Consider the following 25,086-nt stretch of genomic DNA (forward strand, 5'->3'; position numbering starts at 1 on the left):
TTCATGGTGGCACCCAGTCTGCAGAATATGTTCCTAGCGAGGATCCTCCACACTCCAGGATTATCTGTCTTCAGCTTCACCTTTAAGGTATCTCAGTGGTGCATTCATTGCTGTCATAATCAAGTCCACAGTATACTTATTGAACATTTTGAAAACACATTGCAAAAACTACTCCAGACAGCAGGGAACATGTTACAGTAACAATCTCCTCACCATAGGCTTCACCAGTCAGGATGTGGGCTGGAAAGCACAGCAATAACAAGTTAAATAACAGACTATGCTTTGGAATTCAGGGCTATTCTGGGAGAATTTGCAAATCTCTTCACTTTGCATATGGTATGTGGATTTATATCTTGTTGCCATATTATTTGAATTAAGATTGGCATGACTAAGTGCTCTGTGAACTTAAAATGACTGTGTAAAAACAGCCAATAACAGAAAGACATCTCTGAGATGTTTCTGAGCTATCTTGCTGAGTCTTAGGCCTAGTTCTCAGTAAGGTAATAAATTTGATCTTGGCTAAGTCATTTCATACTGCAGGTAGGAGTTCAGTTCACCTGATCCACCAAAATATTCCCTCCACAGAGAAATGAGAAAAAAGAATTCTAGTCTAGTCTTGAGGCTAGTTTTCTGTATGCAGGTTCTTGTTTTTGCTTTATTTTTGTATGAAGCAGCATGCAATCACGTGAACTTCCAATTGCAGTCTGAAGTGGTACCGCCTTGACAGAGGTCTATTACCTAAGTAAGATATGGCTCTCTGTAACATACAGAAATGGGGGAGGCTAAGAAATGAGGGAGGCTATATTTCTTGCTAAGCAGAGAGACACATGTTAATTATATTATCTCTTGCTGACTGAGAAAAGGTAGTTTATGGATGCAGAATTCTAAGGGTGCAGTATCATTGTTCTCATTCTCTTAGTAAATCATGATTTTTTTGAACCTTGTACATTACCAAAGTTGCTTCCTTGTCCATTGCTTACCACCCCCCACCCACCCCTCTCTCTGTTTCCTTGAAGCTTGAACTCTGGGAAGTATAAACTGGGAATTTTTAAAGAAAGATGCACAACACTATGTCATTGGTATTGTTTACAGTTATTTAAAGGATGCCTGGACATTTTGACAAAGGTATCCATGTATGCTGCAGCTGGCCCTATTTACTAGATGTTCTGATCTTTATCTCTGATAAATCATTGTCCCCATTTCCCCATTTGGAGATATTATAAAGACATTTAAAAAATTAAGTTGGTAAAAATTGCTAGGTTCTCCATTTCTCAATTTTCAGGCTCTTTCTGCTAAGTTGCTGAAGTCATATCTTGGAATGTGGCAGAGAGATGCATTTAGTACAAATGCATGAAAATGCACATATATGAACACTATGGCTCAATGAAACACACTGGTATACATGATCTGCAGCATTACATAGCTGTAATTAAGCTGCTTCAGAACAGTGCTGGGGCTGCTTTAGAAGTCCGCAGCTGTGTTACAGCTCTGTAACATTGTACATAATCAGGGGTGCCATTAGGCACGGACTTGAGGGCCCAGGTCCATGTTCCCACTCTGCTAGACGGCCCCCATGATTTTCCACCAAGGGAAAAAATGGTCCCTTTAATATTCCAGAATGGCTTCGCCTGAAATTCTGAAATTTGGCACAGATGTAGAACAGATTAGCAGGATTCTGAGTATTGATTTTGAAGTGGATCAGTCAATCTATTGATTTTTAATGATTTTTTAATTTTAAAAAACTTCAAAAAAAGTCAAAGTTCTAGAAGTGGCTTGTTTCATAGTAGAAAATTACAAAAACTTCTGGAATTTAAGCCCCCTCCCCTAGGTCATCATCTCACCCCCCATATGAAGAAATCTGCCCTTGCCTTCATAATGCAACATGCCCACCCCCTTTGCCCAACCCTTTACATTTCCAGAATGGCTGGGCTTAGAGTTCTGAAATTGGGCACACATGTATCCATGATGGCAGGGCTCTCTGTATTTTTATTTCAAGGAAATTGGTCAATTCAGTGATTTTTAATTAATTATCCCCCTACTGCAGTAAAACTGTCAGAAAGAGTTATCTCTGTCCATAGAGTACTTCACGTCTAGTGAAAGTGGAACTAACTGTAACATCTGAATAAACAAACATTTTTGAAACAAATGCACTATGGTCAAGTTGGTTTGTGATCCAAAAGGAGTGCATGAGAACTGTGGAGCAAGGGACATGTGTTGTGTCCCAGGTAGTCTGTGAGTGGTCAAGAAGCTATGTGAATCCACTGGGACTTGTGTAGTCCTTTTTCTTTTTTCTTTTTTTGCAGTGCAGATCTGTGGGTTTGTGGTGAATGATCAAGAAGATGTGTGGGTCATTTGTGGGTTGTGTAGTCCTCCCCGCTCCTCACAAATGCACTCGTCTCTGGCCCATACCTGTGGGTTTGTGATGAAATGTACATTTGTGGAAAGGATGCTTATTTTACAGGGGTCAGGGGGCATGCGCTCATTAGGTCTAGACTCCAAAATTACCTAGCTGCACCTCTGCACATAATGTAGGCCATTGCCTGTCAATTCATATAATGCAGCTGGTAAAATTAAGTTTGCACTGTTGAAAACATACAATAGGACAATTATTGGGTTTTAAAGTAAATATTTAACCCAAAGAACAACCATCTTCTTTGCTTTTAAATCAGAACAAGACAGGCTATTGCAGAATAAATGAATATACCATATAGCAGTTGGAGAAAAGTCTTCAACAATATGCAGCTAGAGAAGGGTAGGGGGAAACTCCTCAGATGCAAGCCTTGGCATAGAAACAGAGATGTTGCAACACACAAGCATCCAATTTTTGTCTGTGAAATGTACTGGTTTTGACAACTTAAATGTGATTTGAGGAGAAATAAATCTGTAGTGGATCCTATTTCGTAGCTGTGGGGCTATAAAACTGACAGAACAGTGCAGCTTGAAAACCCTAGTATCTGATTACAACGTATAGTTAAGAGAATTGGCTCAGTTATTTCTCAAAAGTGTAGGCATGAAATCTGCAATGTATGCTATGCTAATATGAAGAGAGTTCTGCTGTACCATTTTAATGAGCACAGGAAATATTCTGGATTTCCCCCCTTCCCCCACCATCTGGTTGCACTACATAATCTGCAATTCCTTGTAGGTCCTGTACTATAAAGGGAAAGATCTCTCACTGTTCAATGGACAATTACTGGCTGTACAACTCATGCTAGTTTCCAGCTGATATTAATCATAGTTTTGCAGCTCTGATCTTTGTAGTAAGGTAAAAATTACTGTTATATTAGGGCCATTAGTTCCCATGGGTGGCGTGTAGTAACAAGATCATTAAATTAGCAATTGCAACCTTCTATTGAGGAATATTGCAACATTTCTGTTATCACCATATCACCTTCTATTATGAGCTGGAATCCTTGGATTTTTCTTAGTGTCTTGCTCAGTAATAAAGAAGCACGTTGGTTTGATAGGCTTAACTGCAAGTGAAAGCAAATGTATTTCTTCTGAAGCATGGGCCTCTGTTGAAAAGAAGCAACGAGAAGATGGGGAAAGAGGAGTTTAATCCAGAAAAAGTGGATTGGCAGTAATATATTAGAAGATTGGGATATTGTTTGTGAGCAAATTATATCACAGATCCATACAAACAGAAAGCAAATTTTTCTCATTGTCTGTGGCAGCAAAACATACTCCCTCCTAAGAAGTGGGGCTGGCCTGTCAATGAGTTGGCAGCCTCAGGCAGCAGATTGGATAAGGGGGAAGCAGTGCTCCAGCCACCACCTTCCCAGTCACCGCTGAGAGCAGCAAGAAGTGTGAGTTGCTCAGTTTCCTGCTCTCTGCCTTTTTAAGGGGAGGGCAGTGACTGTGAAAAAGAATGGTGGCAGTGCTTGCTGCTATCACCACCTCAAGGTAAGATAGAGGGGAAGGGGAGGTGAAAGGGAGGATAGGAAACAGCTGATAGGGGAATGGACTCTTGATGGGGGGAGGGTTGCAGAGGAGAAGGATTTGTGTGGCAGAAGGGGGAAAAATTTATTCCTGGGGCACTCTGTGTGCACCATGAGAATAGGGACGGGGGTGATCATTCACCAAGCCACCACAGATGTTGACAGGCCTTTGGTTGGGCCTGCTAAGAAGTCTTCTGAAACCTCAAAAGACAGGAGTCAAAAGGCTAGCAGATCTGCAACAGAGCAATATCCCCTAAAGCAGGCCTCCTCAACCTAGGCCGCCCCCCCCCAGCTGTTTTTGAACTACTCTCATAATCCTCAGCCATACTGGCCAATTGCCAGGGATTATGGGAATTGTAGGCCGACATCTACAGGAGGGCCAAAGCTGAGCAGCCCTGCTCTAAAGCCAAACATTGTGGTGGAATGCTTTAAATTCCATAATAGAATGAGAAAAGAAGGGGAGTCTATGTTGGAATGTGTAGCAGGGTTCAAAAAACGAACTTAGCACTGCTAACTGATATTCTCATCACTGGCAAAAGTGAACAGAAACACCTCCCAACTCTTGAGAAGGTACTTCAAAGACTAGAGGGGGAAAGACTGAATTTAAAATGGAAAACATGTTTTTTCATGAGATCAGAAATACAGTATTCAGGTTACAAAACTAACAAAGACAGACTTCACCCTATAACGGAAAATGTCACAGCTATTGAAAAAGACACCTTGCTCCACAAAATACTTCAAAGCTTCAAGCATACTGAGGTATGCTAAATTATTATAAGAAGTTTCTCCCAAATCTTTCAGCTCTCTTAAACTCTTACACCATCTCTTGAGAAAGGGAACTCTGGCACCGGGACAATAAAAGAAGCCCCTGAAAGGGAGATGAAGGCAACACTGGCTTGACTCAGGGATAACACCAGCAACTGAGGCCTAAAGTACATGGCAGCGAGTGGCAGCTGTGGGCACTGGGAGCAATGGGGGTGCATTCTGTGTTTCCAAAAAAGGCCTCTAAAGGTGCCACCTGAGGTGCAGTTCACCTAATGGGGCCACCTCTGTCTAGCAATCACATTTGGCATTAACTGACCGCAAACCATTCGGTGGACTGTTCAATGAAAACAAAGGAGTGCTAACCATGGCAGCAACACATCTATAGCAGTGGGTACTGACATTGGTTGCATGTGAGTACAAGATAATCTACAAGGCAGATAACACCAATATGCAACTGCTGATGCCCTAAGCAGACTGCCACTACCTGAATCACCTCTGACTGTTGAGGTCCCAGAGGACGTTAAACTGTTAATGGAGCACCTGGATCAGTGAGGGTTGCCCAGTTCAGAATATGGATTAAACAGGACCCTATCCTATCCCAGGTATCACAGTATGCATTACTGGACTGGCCAAAAAACAATCCAGGAGAAGAACTCCACCTCTTTTAGAAAGTACAGAACTAACCATAGAGGATAGCTGCCTATTGTGGGATACCCCACAAGGATGACAGTTCTAGCAAAGCTACATGAATCCTTTCCAGGAATTTGACACATGAAGGCTTTAGCTCTTGGGTATGTTTGGTGGCCACACCTGGATGAAGAGTTGGAACAGGTAGTCAAAAAAAGTGTCTTCAGTGTCAGATTTCAGGACTAGCATCTCTTCACACTTTGGAGTGGCCAGAACAACCATAGTTTCAGCTACACCTAGACTATGCAGGACCCTTCATGGGGAATTTTTTATTTTTTAAAAAAAATTATGGTAGATGCTAATTCAAAATGGTTGGAAGTGTGCCCAGTGACCTTAGCAAGCATCTGTGAAAAACCCCCAACAGACTTTTGCCACCATTTGAGTGTCCATAGTCCTGGTCACAGATAATGAACCAAAATTTTCTAACTAGGAAATTAGTGTGTTCGTGAGCAAAAACAGAACTGAACACATTCAGATGTTCCCATACCATCCAGCTTTCAGGTCTAGTTGAAAGAGCAGGAAGAACTTTCAAAAGGAGGATGAAAAAAATGATGGAAAGGAGTTGATCTGGTTCTTTTGTAACTTAGAATCACACCCCAAAACAATCGTGGAAGTGAATCCAGTTATTGATGGGGAGGAAAGTACTGATGAGAAGAAAGATAAGAACTCATCTGGACTTAATGTGTCCCAATATGGAGATGGAAACGCAAAAGAAACAGTTGAAACAACAACCATGGATATCATGTTAAGGAGAGAAACTTGGGGGTACAAGATCAAAAGCATTGGCATTAACCTGTCTGAACAAACAAAAACAAAAAAATATTATTAATATACCACTTTTCAACAAAAGTTTCCGAGTGGGGTCCCCCAGGGATCTGTACTGGGACTGGTGCTTTTTAATTTATTCATAAATGATATAGAAGCAGGGGTAAGCAGCGAGGTGGCCAAATTTGCAGATGATACCAAACTCTTTAAGGTAGTGAAATCCATAACTGATTGTGAAGAGCTCCAAAAGGATCTCTCCAAACTGGGTGAGAGGGCGACAAAGTGGCAAATGCAGTTCAGTGTTGGCAAGTGTAAAGTGATGCACATTGGGACGAAAAACTCCAACTTCAAGTATATGCTGATGGGATCTGATTGGCCGATGACTGACCAGGAGAGGGATCTTGGGGTCATGGTCGACAGCTCGTTGAAAGTGTCGACTCAATGTGCGGCAGCTGTGAAAAAGGCCAATTCCATGCTAGGGATCATTAGGAAGGGGATTGAAAATAAAACTGCTAATATTATAATGCCCTTATACAAAATGATGGTGTGGCCACACCTGGAGTACTGTGTACAATAATGGTCACCACATCTAAAAAAGGACATTGTAGAACTGGAAAAGGTGCAGAAGAGGGCAACCAAGATGATCAAGGGCCTGGAGCACCTTTCTTATGAGGCTAGGCTACAACACCTGGGGCTATTTAGTTTAGAAAAAAGACGACTGTGGGGAGACATGATAGAGGTCTATAAAATCATGCATGGTGTGGAGAAAGTGGATAGAGAGAAATTCTTCTCCCTCTCACATAACACTAGAACCAGGGGTCATCCCATGAAAATGATTGCCAGGAAATCTAGGACCAGCAAACGGAAGTACTTTTTCACACAACGCATAATCAACTTGTGGAATTCTCTGCCACGAGATGTGGTGACAGCCAACAACCTGGATGGCTTTAAGAGGGGTTTGGATAACTTCATGGAGGAGAGGTCTATTGACGGCTACTGGTCGGAGGGCCGTAGGCCACCTCTAACCTCGGGGGCGGGGTGCCTCTGGGTACCAGTTGCGGGGGAGTAACAGCAGGAGAGAGGGCATGCCCTCAACTCCTGCCTGTGGCTTCCAGCGGCATCTGGTGGGCCACTGTGTGAAACAGGATGCTGGACTAGATGGGCCTTAGGCCTGATGCAGCAGGGCTGTTCTTATGTTCTTATGTGGTTTACATAGAGAAGTAATAAATAAATAAGATGGCTTCCTGTCCCCAAAGGGCTCACAATCACAAACAGGATCTTTTTCTTTTGAAAATTGTTTTAATGATGGTCAAAGGTTCAGGCGACATTGATATCACAACCATATATGAACCAGTGTGACAATGCCTGAGCCACCAGCTGACAGGATTGAGTGCCAGGGATTCATAAACATTACCTACCTTAGCTCACTAGCCACCAATGCCCTCTCTTTCCTCAGATCCTTCTCTGGCACACAGGCAGAGGTCTTAGAAGAGAAATGGTTTCTGTCAGAAGAAGTTTCTGTCATCTGCACTGGGATATGGAGATGATATGAAACAGTGGGAGGAGCCCTATTCTACTGCTCACAAAGGATTCTGGCTGCTCGTTACTTACTCAAAGATGGCAATGGACGTGGCGAGGCGATTTTGTGGTGCTGGGTGTCCTGCTCACCAGAGGGCTGAGGGTAGTTGTCACTGGTAAGCTGGCTTGTAGATGCCTGTTGGGTGCCCAGAGCAACAGAATCCACAAAGAGAGACTGAAGTATCAAAAATGCCAAAAAGCATATCCTACTCAGCCTTAAGACTGGAGGCAGGAGTGAATAAGGTGGAGACCAGAGTGTGGTTAGAGTCCTTAAGTATTGGCTAAAGCTCCCCTAGTTTTGGATGATCAGATCCACGCTGTGGTTATCAAAGTTAATGGGAAGGCTTCATACAGTCAGACTCTCTTTTGAATCTTTAATTGCTGTGGGGTTCAACCAAGCTAACAGAATCCTGGGCATATTCTAAACATTGAATCAACTTCTTTTATCTAAATACTGACAGACTGTACCAACAGCATTGAATGTTAATTTTGTACTATAATGCTGAAATCTGGTCAAGTACTGCAATAAAGATATTCTATGCCTGTTGAGTGCCCAGAGCAACAGAATCCATGAAGAGAGACTGAAGTATCAAAAACTTGTGATGTGGGAATAAACCCCAAGATCAACTAATCAGAAAGTCAGTGATGAACAGATATCTTCTATGCCAGAAAAGAATCCAGTTTATGAATGAAGCTATTACCCAATGAAGGAAAGGTGAACTTCTAGTTTTTTGTAAGATTAAGTTCAAGTTGTAATTTTAAAAAGGGAAGTGGAAGTAGTAATATGAACATTAAAGGGTTAAATATATCAGAATCTTCTATTATGGGATGGGGTTAGACTCTACCCATGGACTTTTTATTCTTGTTCCTTTCAGTTTCTAAGTTGGTATGTGTGTTCTGCTAAGCAATAAAGAAGCATACTTATTTGACAGCAAATAAAAGAGTAAGAACACAAGAAAAGTCCTGCTGGATCAGGCCCAAGGGCCATCTAGTCCAGCATCCTGTTTCACACAGTGGTCCCCTAGATGCTGCTGGAAGCCTACAGGCATGAGTGGAGGGCATGCCCTCTCTCCTGCTGTTACTCCCCTGCAATTGATACTCAGAGGCTGTTAATGGACCCCTTCTCCATGAAGTTATCCAAACCCCTCTTAAAGCTATTTTTGGCTGTCACCACATCTTGTGGCAGAGAATTCCACAAGTCGATCATGCGTTGTGTGAAGAAGTACTTCCATTTTTTGGTCCTAAATTAACTGGCAATCAATTTCATGGAATGACTCCTAGTTCTAGTGTTATGTGAGAGGGAGAAGAATTTCTCTCTTTCCACTTTCTCCACACCATACCTGCAGAGGCGCACTAACTCCCAGACCTTGGGAACCCGGTCCAGTCCTCCAAGGTCTTGGTTGGGACCTCCAAATGGCCGGGGGACCTTGGCAGCCACCCCATGCCCGCCCTGCCAAACCTCCATTATTATTTTTTATTTCTTACCGTGGCTGAGGGGTGGCTGCAGGGGGGAGCAGTCCTTCTCCATTCTCCCCCTTCCCCCAATGGCGGAGAGACTGGATGGACACTGGCCGCATCCGTGTGGGCCAACATCTTTAACAAAGTGTGAGGCGCCCCTGCTCAGTTTAGAGATCGTTGCAAGCCCAAGCTTCCCTCCGGTCTCTCGGCTGCCAGGGGAGTGGGGGAGAGGGAAGAAGGGAGGACTGCTTCATCCTTTCAATCCCGCCCCCCACAGCCACCCCGTAGTAAGAAGTTAAAAAAAAAGTGGAGGTTGGTGGGGTGGGTCCCCCAAAGGAGTTTTCAGGGCCCTCGTCCGTGGGGGTGGGGTCTCACATGGGGGGCACCTTGTGGCTGGGCAGTGCGGGCACCCTAATTATCTTAGTGCACCCCAAGATTCATGACTTTATAGACCTCTATCATATCTCCCCATAGTCATCTTTTTTCAAAACTAAGAAGAGTAAGAATTTATTTCTTTTGGAGCAAGGCTCCTGTCTACCTATTCTCTATTCCTCCCCAAAGGAACTGCCTGCCCTCCAAGTCTGCCTGTTGTCTGCCAGTTGTGTCACTGTGTAAGCGACTGTTCTGGGTGTCCCTCTTTCCATCAGGATGCTCACCTGAATAGTAATTTGTTCAGAAATACAGGTCAGTTAATTCTTACTCTTTCACACTCTGGAAAGAAACCTCTTCAGGCGCTGGAGTGTACTTCTAGTTTTAATGCAGAAAAAAAGGTATGCAGTGACTGGAAACTCTGGATATGTTGACCCCAATCCAGCAAAAACAGTCCATCTGTGCAACTGATGCAAATTTACATTACAATGATAATCTGTGCCTCACTGAATTCTGGGGCCACTACTTGCATGCAACGAAGTATGACTAAAACTGGACTGTGGCCATTGCCTAGGATTTCTGTTTTTAAAGTGTATTTCCCATGGCTCTCCCATGAAGGAAGAGAATCAGGATTTGTTCTGATATTGATACTGACGTAATATGTGACAGAATAGCACATTCAAGCCATTAGAATGGCTCCATTTCAATGATAAATAGCAGCTCCTAGACACAACATTAGAATTCTGTTTTCCTGAGCCTCCATTCTCCTGAATTAAAACAGCTTTAGGAAACCAAACATTACTTTATTCAGCTTGCCAAGAATGAGAACACCATTTGGGATTGCAAACTTTGTTACATCGGGGAGGGGGGATTAAATGACTTTCCCATTTACTCTAAAAATGTGGTTGCTCCATGGAAACCAAGGCTTCACTGACTATTTTTTACCTATAAACTAGAGACACACTTGTTAAAAGAGTTGAAGGTAGTATGATACAGCCATTTTTCTTTCATCCTACCCTGGTCAAACAGATTTGGCAGCTTTCTGCTTCAAACACTACAAAACATGTTTGACCAATGGCAATAGTAGGACACACATATAGGAAAAATGGGCAATAAATGTGTTAACATTCTATCTTCAACAAACTTGAGCCCTATTAGCTGAGTCCAGATCTACACATTGCACTTTTTTAGGTGTATACCTAAGGGCCAAACTAGAAATTATGGTGACATGCACATCCGTGTGTTTGCCCTATTCACATATAAAGTGGTAGGTGGGGGTATCTGCTTTTAACATCAAAAGAGGCAAATGGGTGAGGAGAGCTGAACCCTTCCCCATTTTGCCTCCCACTCCCAGTGGTATGTCATCTGAACTCCTTTCCCCCCAACCTGGCTCTGATATGGAAAATGAACCAGGCTGAGACAAATTTGCATGTGGTCAAGGATAAGTGGAGATAAGGCAAGGGCTCAGTTTCCCTCACTTGCACACCCTTCCCCTGCCTCGCCTCCCCATTGGTAAGCTGGTAACCTCGGTCTTTCCTCTGTGTAGGGAGCCAGAATTGGCAGTGGTTCCTTGTCAAGTGTACTTGCCATTTGCCTCTGCATAATGTGGCACTTAGTGTAGTAAACTAAACGTTTTGCTGATATTGATACTACTTTGATCTTCTTCTGCATTATAGGCCCACAGAGTTAAACAGTTATTAGTTACAGTAGTAGATTTTAGTATATAGGAACAATACTGATGGGCACAAAAGCACCAATCAAAATACCACTTTGCATTGTGGTCTGTGTTCCAGCTGATTATGGGTTACTGACATAAAAATATGTGTCCTTACTATAGAAAAAGAGCACCATAGGAAAACCCTACCCACACTCATTATCTGCACCCCTCTAGCTTTGAATCTCCATGGGCTCAAGGTGGTCAGATCCTGTTTACCACATATGCAGACCCATCAGGATCCATTAAAACTGTCTCACACTGTGAATAGACCCCTTAATTGGATCCCCAGTATCTTGGCTCCACTTCTAAGTGGTGCCTTGAAATGTCTTGATCTCCCCACATAAGTGAGCCTTGGCTTCCCATTGGGTAAGCAAGTGACAGCCATCCCCATGTGGCAAGCATCTGACTGGAGGTGAGTGTCCTCCTCCCCCCACCCAGGTTGGGGAGCTTATGTTTTTGCTTTTTTACTATCCTCAGCTGGACCAGAGGCTTGGATTAGATTATCTTTGTAAGTATACCTTTTGACTCTTAGACAAGTGTTAGGAGTTAGCAAAAATGTTTTATTTTTCTTTCTAGGCCTGTGCTCTTTCCTCTGTCATCCCAATTCCTTGCTCCTTCTGTTTTAATAAACAATTTTTTATAAAGGAAACACCGAGTTGAGTGTGCATGTGCTATTTCTTTATTTATTTATTGCATTTGGATATTCTGGGAGATTCTATCTCCTGTGTGCCTGCCCAGTGGTCATACGACTTGTTTAGCAGACAAGGGCAAGGGGGAGACTGGCAGGGCCTCACTCTGTGGTGACAGAGAAGGATAGGAAGGCCAGAAACCCGCAAACTAGCATTCCAAGGGGCACAGCCTCTGTATCCCAAGTGGGAGTAAAGAAGGAGGTGATGGTGGCAGCATCCTAGAAAAGTTAGAGGAACACTGGGGGTGGGGGGTGGGTTTGGACAGAAACACTAAGAAGCCCCCCAAATCTCCCTCACACTTACTTTGCATGGTTTTTAAACAGAAGCATTAAAAATGTTTATGAATCCTACTGGACTGCTGTTATTAAAAAATCTCTTTTTTAAAAAAAACCTGAACCCAGGAAGTGGGAAAACCATTCACATTATACATAAAACTTACTGGGTCCACACAATGAAGCTGTTCACCTGCGTGTGCAAAACAAGTCCAGCTTGGTTTTTCACATGCGTGAGTCGATCCCGGCGGCACTGCAGTGGCAAACCCGTCTATGGAGCCACCCTCCAAAATGAGTTAGAAGGAGCGCTCTCCTAACCCTGTTTTAGCAACTGTCTGCCAGCCCCACCTGGGGCTGGCAGATTGCAGGGCTCCCGGCTGGCTTCAGGGAGGGGAGGAGGGATCCCCATAATGCACCACGTAGTCGCATGGTACATTATGGGAGCTCCAGGGGGCCTGGGCGATGCATCTGGCACCCCAACCCTCAGAGCTACCACCAGCGGCCCATAATTGTCTGGGTGGGCCATCCGCCCACCCAAAGAACAGGACTAGATCATCCGCGGGCAAGTAAGCTTTTTAAGGCTTCCTCCCTGCTAGCCCTCTTGCCCTTTCTCTTTCTCACTGCTCGTGAGAAAGGGCTCGATGCTTCCTACCTCTTCAGCTCCTGTCTCAGAACTGTGGTTCTATGGATCAGGCTGTATTTTTATTTCTATGCCTGTGTAAAACACAGAAGTTACATTTATGGGTATGAGATACAGCAACTCTTTACAGCACAAAATCTCTATGCATCAAAAGCACAACCAATATTTCTTCATACAGACCTTAGTCACCACCAGTGCTTTCAGTATCCTGGTAGACAAACCAGAGCATGCACGAAAAATGATATTCCTTGGACCAAACACCTGACCAAACTAGATGTGATCGCAGCAAAGGCAAGTCAATGATTCCTGAGATAATCTGCAGGCAGGGAGAACATTTACAGAGGAAGATTGTTAGGCAGAAGGAGAAGTGTGTAACTCCTCTTGCACCCGCTTATTTTCCCCTACAAATTCCTTGGTAGCTGTCTTTCCCTCATCTGAGCTCACTGCTGGTTTCAGAGCCAGGGGATGAGGACTTTACAAAATTGCTGGAGGAGGTTGGCTGCAGGAGGGAAGTGGTGGGTGAGGGATGGGTTAAGCATCTGTTTTCTGCCTGATTGATTGATTGATGAAGTGCTGTCAAGTCGGTGTCGGCTCTTAGCAACCACATAGATAGATCCTCTCCAGGATGATCTGTCTTCAACTTGGCCTTTAAGGTCTCTCAGTGGTGCATTCATTGCTGTCGTAATTGACTCAATCCACCTTGCTGCTTGGTCGTCCTCTTTCCTTCAACTTTCCCCAGCATTATGGACTTCTCAAGGGAGGTGGGTCTTCACATAATGTGTCCGAAGTGTGATAGTTTGAACCTGGTCATTTGTGCCTTGAGTGAAAATTCTGGATTGATTTGTTCTATGATCCATTTGTTTGTTTTCCTGGCTGTCCATGGTATCCTCAAAAGTCTTCTCCAGCACCAAAGTTCAAAAGTGTCAATACTTTTTCTATCTTGCTTCTTCAAAGTCCAGCTTTTGCAGCCATAGAGTGTCACAGGAAACACCATTGTATGAACGATTCTAATCTTTGTTGATATAGACATGTCACGGCTTCTAAATATCTTTCCCAAGGCCTTCATTGCAACCCTATCAAGTGCTAGTCTGCAGCGTATTTCTTGACTTCTGGATCTTTTACTGTTGACGGTCGATCCTAAAAGGCAGAAGCTATCCACCATTGTCAATTGTGAGGCTGGTTGCTGTACCGATTATCATTAGTTTAGTCTTCTTTACAGTTAGTCGTCCCATTTTTTTCACTGTTCTCCTTGACTTTCATTACTAGAGCTTGCAGATCATCCACATTCTCAGCTATCAGAGTGGTGTCATCAATGTAGCGCAGGTCATAGATGTTTCTTCCTCCAACTTCAAAACCATGCTCATCTTCTTCCAGTACAGCTTCTCTCAGTATATGTTAAGCATATATGTTGAATAAATACGGAGAAAGTATACAGCTTTGTCTTACTCCTTTGCCAATCTGGAACCACTCTGTTTCACCATGTTCCGTCTGGACTGTGGCTTCCTGTCCTGCATATAGGTTTCTCATGAGAACAATGAGATGTTCTGGGATGCCAATATTCCTAAGGATATTCCACAACTTAACATAGTCAACACAATTGAAGGCTTTTCTGTAGTCAATAATGCACATATTGACTTCTTTCTGGTATTCTTTGGCTTTCACAATTATCCAGCATGCATCAGCAAAGCAATGATGTCTCTTGTTCCTCGGCCTTTTCTGAAACCAGCTTGAACATCTGGCATTTCCCTTTCCATGTAGGGCTCTAATCTGCATTGGATGATGCTGAGCATTATTTTGCTAGCATGTGAAATTAAGGATATTGTGTGATAGTTTGCGCAATCTGTTAAGTCTCCTTTCTTTGGTATGGGTATGTAGACTGACCTCTTCCAATCTGTTGGCCACTGTGTCGTTCTCCAAATTTGCTGGCATAGTTTGGTTAGAACCTTGACTGATTCTTCTTCTGTTGCTTACCATATTTCTGTAGCTATTCCCTCAATTCCTGTAGCCTTCCAACTTGGTAATGACTGGAGTGCTGATCTAACTTCATCTTCCCATATTAGAGGTTTTTGCAAGTAGGGAATATCTTCTAGAGTATCTTGGATGTTGACGTCCCTGCTGTACACATTTTCAGTATACTCCTTCCATCTCTGTTTGATCTTCTCTGAATCAGTTACTATCTGTCCTTTGGCATCTCTTAACATACCAATTCGTGGTTGGAACCTCCCACTGAGTTCAGAGACCTTTTGGGAAACTTGCCTTGTTTTTCTGGGTCTATTTCCATCCTCAAGGTCTTTACAGATGTCATTGTAGTACTGCTCCTTGTCTCTTCTAACAGCTTTCTGAAATTCCCTATTAAGTTCCTTCCTAAGGTCTTTATCTTTCTTGACTTTGGCTTCTCTCCTCTTCTTGGCAATTTCCACCATCTGTTCTGACATCCATTTTGCTTTCTTCTGTTTCTTGGTCTTTGGCAGTCTCTTTTCACATTCATCCTTAACAACTTCTTTGATTTCATCCCACGGTTCCTCTGGTTCCTCATATCAATGAGGTTCATATCAATGAGGTTCAGAACTTCAAAGCGGTTCCTGGTGTTCTCCTTGAAAATGGTGGGTACATTCTCAAGATCATATCATGGAAGCTGGATAGCTTTGTTTTTCTGCTTTAGCTTGACTTGGAACTTGCACATGAGCAGTTCATGATCTGTTCCACAGTCGGGCCCCCGGCCATGTCTTTGCTGTTATAACTGAGCTCTTCCACCTCTTTGCACCAATAATGAAATCAATTATATTTCTGTGTACTCTCTATGTTGATATCCATCTGTATAGGTGCCGCTTTAGTTGTTTGAAGAATTTGTTAGCAATGAAGAGATCATTGGCTTGACAGAAACTAAGAAGTCGTTCACCTGCTTCATTTCTGTTTCCTAGGCCAGAGTGGTGTAGTGGTTAGAGTGCTGGACTAGGACCGGGGAGACCTGAGTTCAAATCTCCATTCAGCCATGATACTAGCTGGGTGACTCTGGGTCAGTCACTTCTCTCTCAGCCTATCCTACTTCACAGGGTTGTTGTGAGGAGAAACCTAAGTATGTAGAACACCGCTCTGGGCTCCTTGGAGGAAGAGCGGGATATAAATGCAAAATAAATAATAATAATATAGGCTGACATATAGGTGTTTTCCTCCTTACCTTTTCCAACTTTGGCATTCCAGTCTCCAACCACCACCACCACATCTTGCTTGCATGTTCTGTCAATTTCAGACTGACTTGAGTATAAAACTCATCAACTTCCTCTTCTTCTGCATCAGTCGTTTGGGCATAGATTTGAAGAACTGTCATGTTAAAGGGTTGTCCACGAAATCTAATTGATATTAGTCGGTCATTGAACACATTGTATCCAAGTACTTTCATTGCTAGATCCTTCCTGACTATGAAAGCAACATCGTTCTTCCTTTGGTTTTTCATGTCCTGCGTAGAAAACAGTATGATTTCCTGACTGAAAGTGTCCCATTCCAGTCCATTTTAATTCACTGATGCCCAAGATGTCAATCTGTAGTCGATTCATTTCATCTTTCACTGTGTCGAGCTTCACTGATGCTTTTTACATTCCACTTTCCCATTGTGTTTCTGTCTTTGCAGCTTCGGATTTTATTTTCCCACACGGCAACATCAGCTGCTAGACGTCCAAAAGGCTTTAGTCTAACTGTGTCATAAACACCATTGGTACTCTGAGAGATCCTCAGCTCTTCCTCAGTAACATGCTGAGTACCATCCAACCTGAGGGGCCCATCATCAGGCACTCCATCGACAATCATTCCATTTTGTCTATCCATGTGGTTTTCTTGGTAAAATACAGGAGTAGTTACCATTGCCTTCTCCCGCACAGTATGAAATGATGCCTTTGTCGTTGTCACTGAAGTAATCGTCCGCCTCCAGCACCTTCCTATATCACTGCTGCTCAGTATAGGCGCCTGCTTGCTTTAGCTGGGCAGCTGGGATGACCTTCGCGCTTTGGGTGACCCTACTGGGAGTATACCTCCTGGAGTACTTTGCTCCTCCCTCCCAGGAACACTCTGCCCCCTGCCATGATGAGGCAGCATAGCAGGACTTGGGTTTTCTGCCTACTGACTCTGCAAATGCCCCCTCAACCCCTCCACTAGCATTATGAGTGAAACACGTTGTTGGGAAGCTAGCTTTTCCCTCATAATATCTAGTTTGGCCCTTTTTTCATGCGTATACAGGAAGCCAATTAACCCAGCCCCAGCTTTCCATCTGCTTAATCCTCTTTTGCAGTTTCATTTCACAGAAGAATGGGATATTAGAGCTTTTGTTTTGTTATTATCACAGCAGAGCTACTTAAAAGCATTCTTCCCCACTGCTACCTCCACCCAGATAGGAGTAGAAAAAAAGGGGTGTGATTCAGCACAGAAACAGTCAGTTTGTGTGTTTTTAAATAAAATTATGACATCTACTTGCCAAAGTTTATTTTCTTGTGGGTTTTGTAATGTAGGCAGGATTTTTGCGGTCCCTTCTGTGCAAAAAGTAGGATTGCTAATGAGCCACAGGAAATAGATTTCTCAAGGTTAGTATTCACAATAATTCTTTCAGGCAGCAGTGTAATCACATTGTGCAGACCTAAGAATGGGTTTATACATTTTGGGGTTACTGTTAACAGAACTTTCAAGTCTCAAGGAATTCTTCTGTGGTTAATAATTGTATGTGCCACTCAGTGGTAAAAGCATGAATTTCAAGCAGTGACTTTTCAGCTATAACTCCCTGTCATATCTGGAGAAACTTTTAACAATCAATTAACAGAAGATTCAAAGCCTCAAAATGATGAACATCACATGTATGCAAATTAATCACAAGTATGCCTTTTCAACAAGTGAGTGGTCCAACCAATTTGTTTGTCCCCCTATTTAAAGCATTCATGCAAAAGAAGGATTCCTAACCAAGGCACTAACCTTATTTTCCCTTAATAAATTAGGCTCTTAAGCAACAATGAAAGCGATGTGAAATCAGTAAGGCTCAGGCATCTGCCACTGATCCCAGCATAATCTGTTCCTTTAAGCATCAGTATAGAAGAAAGAGGTGGTAGGATCTGCTAGTCATTTGACTCAGACAGACATGAAATACAATCATGGTGGTTAAAGGTGGTGACTATGGATATTTCCAGCAGACATGGTAATGTAAGTAGCAATACTGCAGCACTTTAAGACTTTCATTTTTTTTAAAAAGTGGCAGAGTTGGGAAGTGTGTGGGTGAGGGTGTGGCGGGGTATAAACTGTTAATCACTTGGGACAAGGAACCATTTTCTAATTCTGTGTAAAGTGTCATGTGCTCAGGTGGTGCTACATAAATAAATAATTGATGATGATGATGCCTTGCATTTAAAAGATCTCAGTTTGTATTCTTAGCATCTCCAGATTGGGTGTGAGCCTCTCCAGAATGGAATGCCACCTGTCTTGACCAATGGCCTCACAAAATATAAGGCTGCTTCATATGCTCTCTCTGTTTAAAATATAACTGTACTTTCCCCTATGTTCTCATTTAATTAATTAATTAATTTGAGGTGTTTCTCTGTCACTATTCTTATGAATTCATATTTGAATTCACGGCGGCTTAAAACAAATTTATTTTTAAAAACACAATAGCCATAAAAATGCAGGATAAAGACAATAATTAAAACAGGGCAGTCAGAGACATGTTAGGGGAAGGTCTGCTGAAATAAAAACATCTTCAAATTTCTTTAAAATTAAGGAGGGAGGGGGTGAGCCTGAGATCAAGGCAAAGGGAGTTCGAGAGGGCTGAAGGCACCACTGAGAAAGTTTACCCATGCAATCATGCTTCAGAAGGTGGCCAGATGCACACATTTCATGTAGAGTCTCTCTACATGATCTCATAGGCTGGGCAGAACTATGTGAGAGTAGGCAATCTTCCAGGTAGTTTGGCCCTAAGTTGTTAAAAGCTTTAAGATCAGAACCAGCACGTTTAATTATGCCCAGAAAATCACTGGCAACCAGTGTAGCTGACACAGTAGGAGAGCAATATGGGCCAAGCACCTGGTCCTTGCCCTAACCTTTGCTGCTGCATTCTGCATTGGCTGTAATTTCCAGAGGGTCTTAAAGGGCATCCCCATGTACAGCATGTTACAGTAGTCTAACTGTGAAGTGACAAGAACATGAGTCACCATGGCAAAGCCCAGGAATGGACATGCCTGGCACAACAGCTAAAACTGGGCAAACACACTCTTGGCATCTGTCACTACTTGGGAATCCAAGAGTAAGGACTTGGGTTTTGAATCCAGGAGTCTCCCAAGCTGTGAATCTACTCCTTCAGAGGAAGTGAAACCCCATCCAGGACAAGAGGATGACCCACACCCAGGTCAGCAGATCTCCTAATCAGGAGAATCTCTGTCTTCTTTGGGTTTAGTTTCAGCTTATCAACCTTTATCCAATTTAAATATCTCAAGACAATAATTTAGGACCCTTACAACCTCTCTAGCTAGGGATAGCAGTGAGGTGTAAAGTTGGGTGTCAGACAGACCACCACCCTCACACAACCTTAGCCATTAGTTTCATGTAGATGTAGATGTTAAAAAGCACAGACGACAAGACAGAACCCTGCAGGGCACCATAAGTCAAAGGCCAAGGTGTCGAGCCTGAAGAACCCCCAGTACCACCTTCTGGAACCTCCCTGACAGGAAGGAACAGACCCACTGCACATCAGTGCCCCCTCATCTCATGTGTGCTAGGCAGTCCAGAAGGATGCCATGGCTGGTTGATGGTTTTGAAGGCCACTGACATGTCCAGCAGAATCATCAGGGATTCACTCTCCCTGTTGAGTTCCTGAAATAGGTTATCCACCAGAATGATCAAGGCTGTTTCAGTACTGAAACCAAGCCTGAAGCTAGCTTTAAAAGGATCAAAATAAATAGTAACCTCCAGGAATCCTTGGGGTTGGATCACCGCCACCACAATGGCACCATGTCTTCTACCAGCAACAGATTAACTACCTCCCCTACCCACTCAGCCAATCCTTGCCAGCAGCTTTTATAACTCAGGAAGGGCAAGGGTCGAGCATGCACATGGACAAGTTCAGTAGTCCAAGGATCTTGTCCACACCCGCAGGTTGAACAAACTGAAAATAATCCCTAACACAGTGACTACTTAAAACATCCCTGAAATGTTATTTATATTTTACAATTCAGCTGTGGAGAGTGCTATGTTGATATTTTCCTGACAGCAATAGAAATAACTAGAATTAATTAATTAATTGATTGATTGATTGATTAATATTATTATTTCTATTTCTATACCGCCCTTCCAAAAATGGCTCAGGGCGGTTTACACAGAGAAATAACAAATAAATAAGATGGATCCCTGTCCCCAGAGAGCTCACAATCTAAAAAGAAACATAAGAGATATACACCAGCAACAGTCACTGGAGATACTGTGCTGGGGGTGGAGCAGGCCAGTTACTCTCCCCCTGCTAAATAAAAGAGAATCACCATATTAAAAGTTGCCTCTTTGCCAAGTTAGCAGGGGAGGTTATGCCCGAATAAGTATCTTAAGTTATCCAAGTTATGCCCAAATATGTATCTTAACTAGTTTTTTGAAGGTCAAATAAGCATGCAAATACTCCACAAACTATAGAATAAATGAGCTTTTTTGGTATGCTGTCGTCGACCCAGTTTTCTTAACTAAAAATATACAAATTAACATAAATGAAGACATGTGAACTAAGTATTTGCCAAGAAGTAAAACTCCACACATGGCAGAAGAAGAATGATGTAACAAAGTAAGATGGAAAATATCAGTTTGCTTTTGCATAACTGAGATTGGTATGGTTATTGAAATAGCATGACAGCATAGATGAAAACTGAAAATTTGAAGACTTTTCATACATTACAGAGATAAAAACCCAGGTTTACTACCAAACAGGCACCTTAATGTATGTATATGTATGGTATACATACTTGCAAACACAGTTTTGCCTCTTGTTATCCATACATTACATTTTTAGGTGTACACCAATAAAAACACCCCCTCCAATGGACTCTAGTGGCCCTAGGCTGCTGAAAAATTAAGACTGAACATTCTTGGTAATTCTGAACTCTGCCTCTTCTTTATGCCAATTAATAATAAATAAAACATTTTTTGCTGATTTATTTTGTTGTATAGATCTTCTCATCCTGAAGGCCCCGGATGGAGGTGTAAAATTTAATCACATTTATTTAAATCCTCCTCTTTCAAATCAAGCCTGAGGGCAGAATTGTGTGTTACAAGAAATATGGGGCTGCCATCTATAATGGTGTCCATACATCAAGCTTTTGTCTTCCTTAAATATAGCAAATATAGCTAGATACCTTATAGCACAAGGTATAAGATGTACCTTATGCTGTGATGTCTTTATATCGTACATTTCCTCATCCCTGTTCCACATAATTGGCTGTCAAACACTCTTTAGTATGCATCATACAAAAATAAATGGCAATGTTAATTTGTCCGTTTGCCCAGCTTATAACAGATATTGCAATATTCAGCATCTAGCTAGAAAGTTCAGGACTCTGATCTTGATCCAGATTCTGAGAGAAGAATTTGGATGTCACTCAGGTCGTTCCATAGGTTGGCTCCAGAATAGCGTCAATGGAAATCCTCTCCTGCTATGGGCCTTCCCTGTTCCTCCCCTGCCCCCCCCCCACATGCAGCCCCCTGAGGGTTGAATAGGCATAATGGTGTGGGATGTGCCATGGGAGGCTGCAATAGGAGGGGAGAATCAGCAGAAATCAGATGGGAGCACATTATGTAAAGTGTAGCCCCTTGCACCACACCCCATGCTGTTCTGTACCCTCAAGAGTGGCTTTTTCTGGGAGTACAGGGGGATGCAGTGAGGAGGAAGTTGTGAGAAAGCTGGATATTCTGGACCCAAGGAATACTGTAATAAAGAAACAGCCATTATGCCTAAAAATCAGGTTTTGAAATTGATGTTCCTTAAGGTTCAAAATGTCTGTTTGTTTTCTAGAGCGAATATTGATACCACTGTCCAGTATTGTGCCCTACAAAGAGAATTATGCCATCATGGGACAGGAGTGTTGTTGTAACCAGTTCCATTTATATTCTACTCATCACGATCCTGCTGTTCTTCTTTGTTTTTGTCTTCCTGTTTGTTTTTATCTACACATCCAATCTTCTCTTTGGCAGCAAGCCTGGCTGAGGAAGCACTGAATACAAAATCTCAAATGCAAAAATTTAATAACCTGAAATCACCATGATTGTTTGAGCATTTAGATGCAGCACAGAATCGTATTTAACATTATCATCCTCCAGCTCTCAGTCTTCATGTGCTTGGTCTACACATGCAGAAGAATGAGGTGAGAGAGTTGACACTACCATTTCTGAGTGAAGGTAAGGAGTGCAATTGTTTCATGTTCTTCAATGTGTCAAAACAAAACAGAAAAACAACAGAGAACCAGTCTCACACCTGCCATGCTAGTTCTTCTCACCTTTAAGGAGGGTATTGTGTGGCTTGTGTGTGTGTGTGTGTAGAGTATTTAAAAATGTGAATTCCACTCACAGTATGAAGTGATACAGCCAGTGTTCCCTCTAACAGGGATTCCCAGGTATTGTTGACTACAACTCCCATAATCCCCAAGCAAAAGACATTGCAGCTGGGGCTTCTGGGAGTTGTAGTCAACATCATGTGGGAATCTGATAGGGAGTACACTAGATACAGCACATTCTACCCAAGGGCCACCTCATTTTGCTGCCTGTATAGATCAGATATATCTGCCCTTTCTGCTCAACTGCCTTGCTGGTGCAGGTGGGAAAGATGCCATCTAAAATCTGAGAAAGGCAGGAAGGTAATGGTTTGTGTTTAGTAAGAGATTTGTATTAGTCGCTTTCAAATGGTTACATAATTCCACAAAATGATTGTTATACTTCCTTAAAGTAATAGGGAAAATCTGAAAAGAACTCTGGTATGTGATTGTGTCCCATGGCTCCTGTCTTGCACCCAATTATGCACAACCAAATTCAACTGAAAGCCATGGGACAAAATATGCTGCACAACTGGTGAAAACTGAAGAACTGGGATAAGCATGTGATTAGTATGAGACTGTGTTTGCATTTGTGAACATTTACCTGATAATTCCCCTTGAAGACACAATCATACAATTCCTAGTGCTTCATCTCAGAATTAAGTAGTTAAATTGTGAAGTTCTACAACATGACTTGAAAACAAATTGTGAAGAGGAGGACCACAGAGTTTCTCTAAGAAGATCCAAGCTTTCCAGAAGGCTTTGTCTGATGACTTACATGGACACAATTTCATATGTGAGACTGAAGAGAAGCCATGAAGACAAACATCTGTTTCCTGAATGAGATGAAGGTTCTTTTGGAAGTTTTCCCCACTTTGTATCCAAAAAGGATACAGGGAAGACTCTTATGTACAGGGAAGACTACATGTTTCAAATGACAGAGGAATGTCAACAAAAATGGCATCCCTGTGTTAAGCTGTCCTGCATATAGTATCACTTACCCATGTCATATCATGATGTTGTATGTCTCCCCATACTGGGGCAACAACAATGAAGATCGTGTGGGAGTGGAGAAATGCATCATGTGATAGTGCCATTACCCAGGGATGGTGATACTGCATCTTGTGCAGGCTAGTGGGAGAAGTCAGCATGCGAATGGCTGTTATTAGCAGCATTCTTGTTTCTCCTGCTAATGCATATTTCCACCAGATGTTTTACTGTAAAAGGTTATTCTGAAAGGTATGGGTGAGCAAGAAACACAGATGTGCACTTAAGCAACCCAATTTAATTTACTGAAATTAGGTAAATTATTCAAGAAGAGTTGCAGCAAGGATTCACACTTTCAATGAGCAGAACTGTAAACTTGTATTGTTTATTCTTTCTTTGTACATTGTGTTAATTCAGATTTCCTTTTTCTACAGCTTTGTTTTTTATAGAACGAAAACAAAACAAGTGTTCATAATTGTCAGATGCCAAGAAAAACAATATTGATACTATCTTTATTAAATATTTGAAGAAAAGAAGAATGTTATATATATTTCTACAAATTTTCTAGACATATCTCCAAAGGCAAATAATACTAGCTCCACATCATCGGCTAGTTGTGTTAAATTGTGTGTAATACTGGCCAGAAGGAAAATTTGCATATACTTCTTCATCAAGATAAGAGTTCCTGGAAATAAATACATTCAATTAATAGCATTTGACTTATTAAAAAATACTTATTGTCTTTTGAAATACTTTAAAACATTAAAAGATGGCTATAAATGTTTCCTTATGTATGCTGTTTGTTTTTCTAGGAACATACATCAAAATGGGTGCTAAAGGGTGGGAGTATTCACTGCTGCCGAGTGCAGCGGGGCACAGGGGTGACCCTCAGGTGGGGCTCACTGTGAATATGCCCTGTTGCCCTGTGGGCCAGTCCGAGCCTGGAAGAAGGGCTCAGGGATCTGTCAAGCCTCAAGGGATCCCCTCCTCCTTCTTGAAGCTTACCTAAGGTGCATCACCTGTTTTAAGCTGTTCTTTCCCTCCTCACTGTACCTGCCAAAAGTGACCGAGAAGTTATGGTGCTGACTACCGGGCATACAGATATAGACCGGGGCAGGCAAAAAGAAGGTGCACACCACCAGCCAATTAGGGTGTGGACCCAAAATATTGCTGCCCAGCCCCAAACGGTGACCAGCAAGGCCCAGCCTATATCTGAGGGATGGGAGGGGAGTGCCTTAAAGAGCCGGACTGAGCAGGCGCTTGCATGCTCCCACGCTTGTCGCCCTAGCCCCACCCCGTGAGCCCCCGGGGAGCCAATGGGAAGCGCTCACCCGGTGTTCTGTGCTCCTTGCGGGAAGGGAGCTGGGGCAAACAAGCCGCACCGCACATTTGAGTGGAGAGCGGCTGGCTTGCCTTGCAAAAAAATAGAATGGGATTGGGGCACCAAAGGGGAATAGAATGGAACTGGAGGACCAAAAACAATGCTCTCTCTTCAAATCAGGGTAATATTTTAGCTATATAGAATCACGATGATGCTCCTCTATGAATTCTAATGGGAAAGACCACTAATTGTGTCCTCCATAAAGGTTAAAATAATTTGGTTGACTTCCACCAGCTAATAACACAACCAATCTTAATAGTGCAACTGCAGAATAAACCAGGCCTGGTATTTGGTACTGTAGGTGGAAATATAA

The 25,086-nt window shown here is 42.6% G+C and overlaps 1 protein-coding gene and 1 long non-coding RNA gene across 7 annotated transcripts in view; one reads left to right on the forward strand and one right to left on the reverse strand.

Annotated features, from left to right (window-relative positions):
• The first annotated feature begins 274 nt into the window (after window positions 1–274).
• On the forward strand, window positions 275–24,176 carry LOC128326949 (uncharacterized). 2 transcript variants are annotated; one of them, XR_008308355.1, is made up of 6 exons: window positions 275–336; window positions 3,675–3,903; window positions 9,753–9,875; window positions 17,855–18,056; window positions 21,892–22,274; window positions 23,827–24,176. It is a non-coding gene; the product is annotated as an uncharacterized LOC128326949 (long non-coding RNA). The 2 variants fall into 2 exon arrangements; XR_008308356.1 differs by having other exon boundaries at window positions 22,071–22,274.
• Window positions 23,759–25,086, reverse strand: part of RIBC2 (RIB43A domain with coiled-coils 2) — a 64,022-nt gene continuing 62,694 nt past the window's right edge. For all 5 annotated transcript variants that reach the window (XM_053254879.1, XM_053254878.1, XM_053254880.1 and 2 more), the window contains one exon: window positions 23,759–24,077. In XM_053254879.1, coding sequence (XP_053110854.1) covers window positions 23,996–24,077 — 82 coding nt within the window. In that variant the 3' untranslated portion in view covers window positions 23,759–23,995. The remainder of the gene's footprint in view (window positions 24,078–25,086) is intronic.

Source organism: Hemicordylus capensis, chromosome 5 (assembly GCF_027244095.1).
Source record: "Hemicordylus capensis ecotype Gifberg chromosome 5, rHemCap1.1.pri, whole genome shotgun sequence".
In the NCBI taxonomy this organism is placed as follows: Eukaryota; Metazoa; Chordata; class Lepidosauria; order Squamata; family Cordylidae; genus Hemicordylus; species Hemicordylus capensis.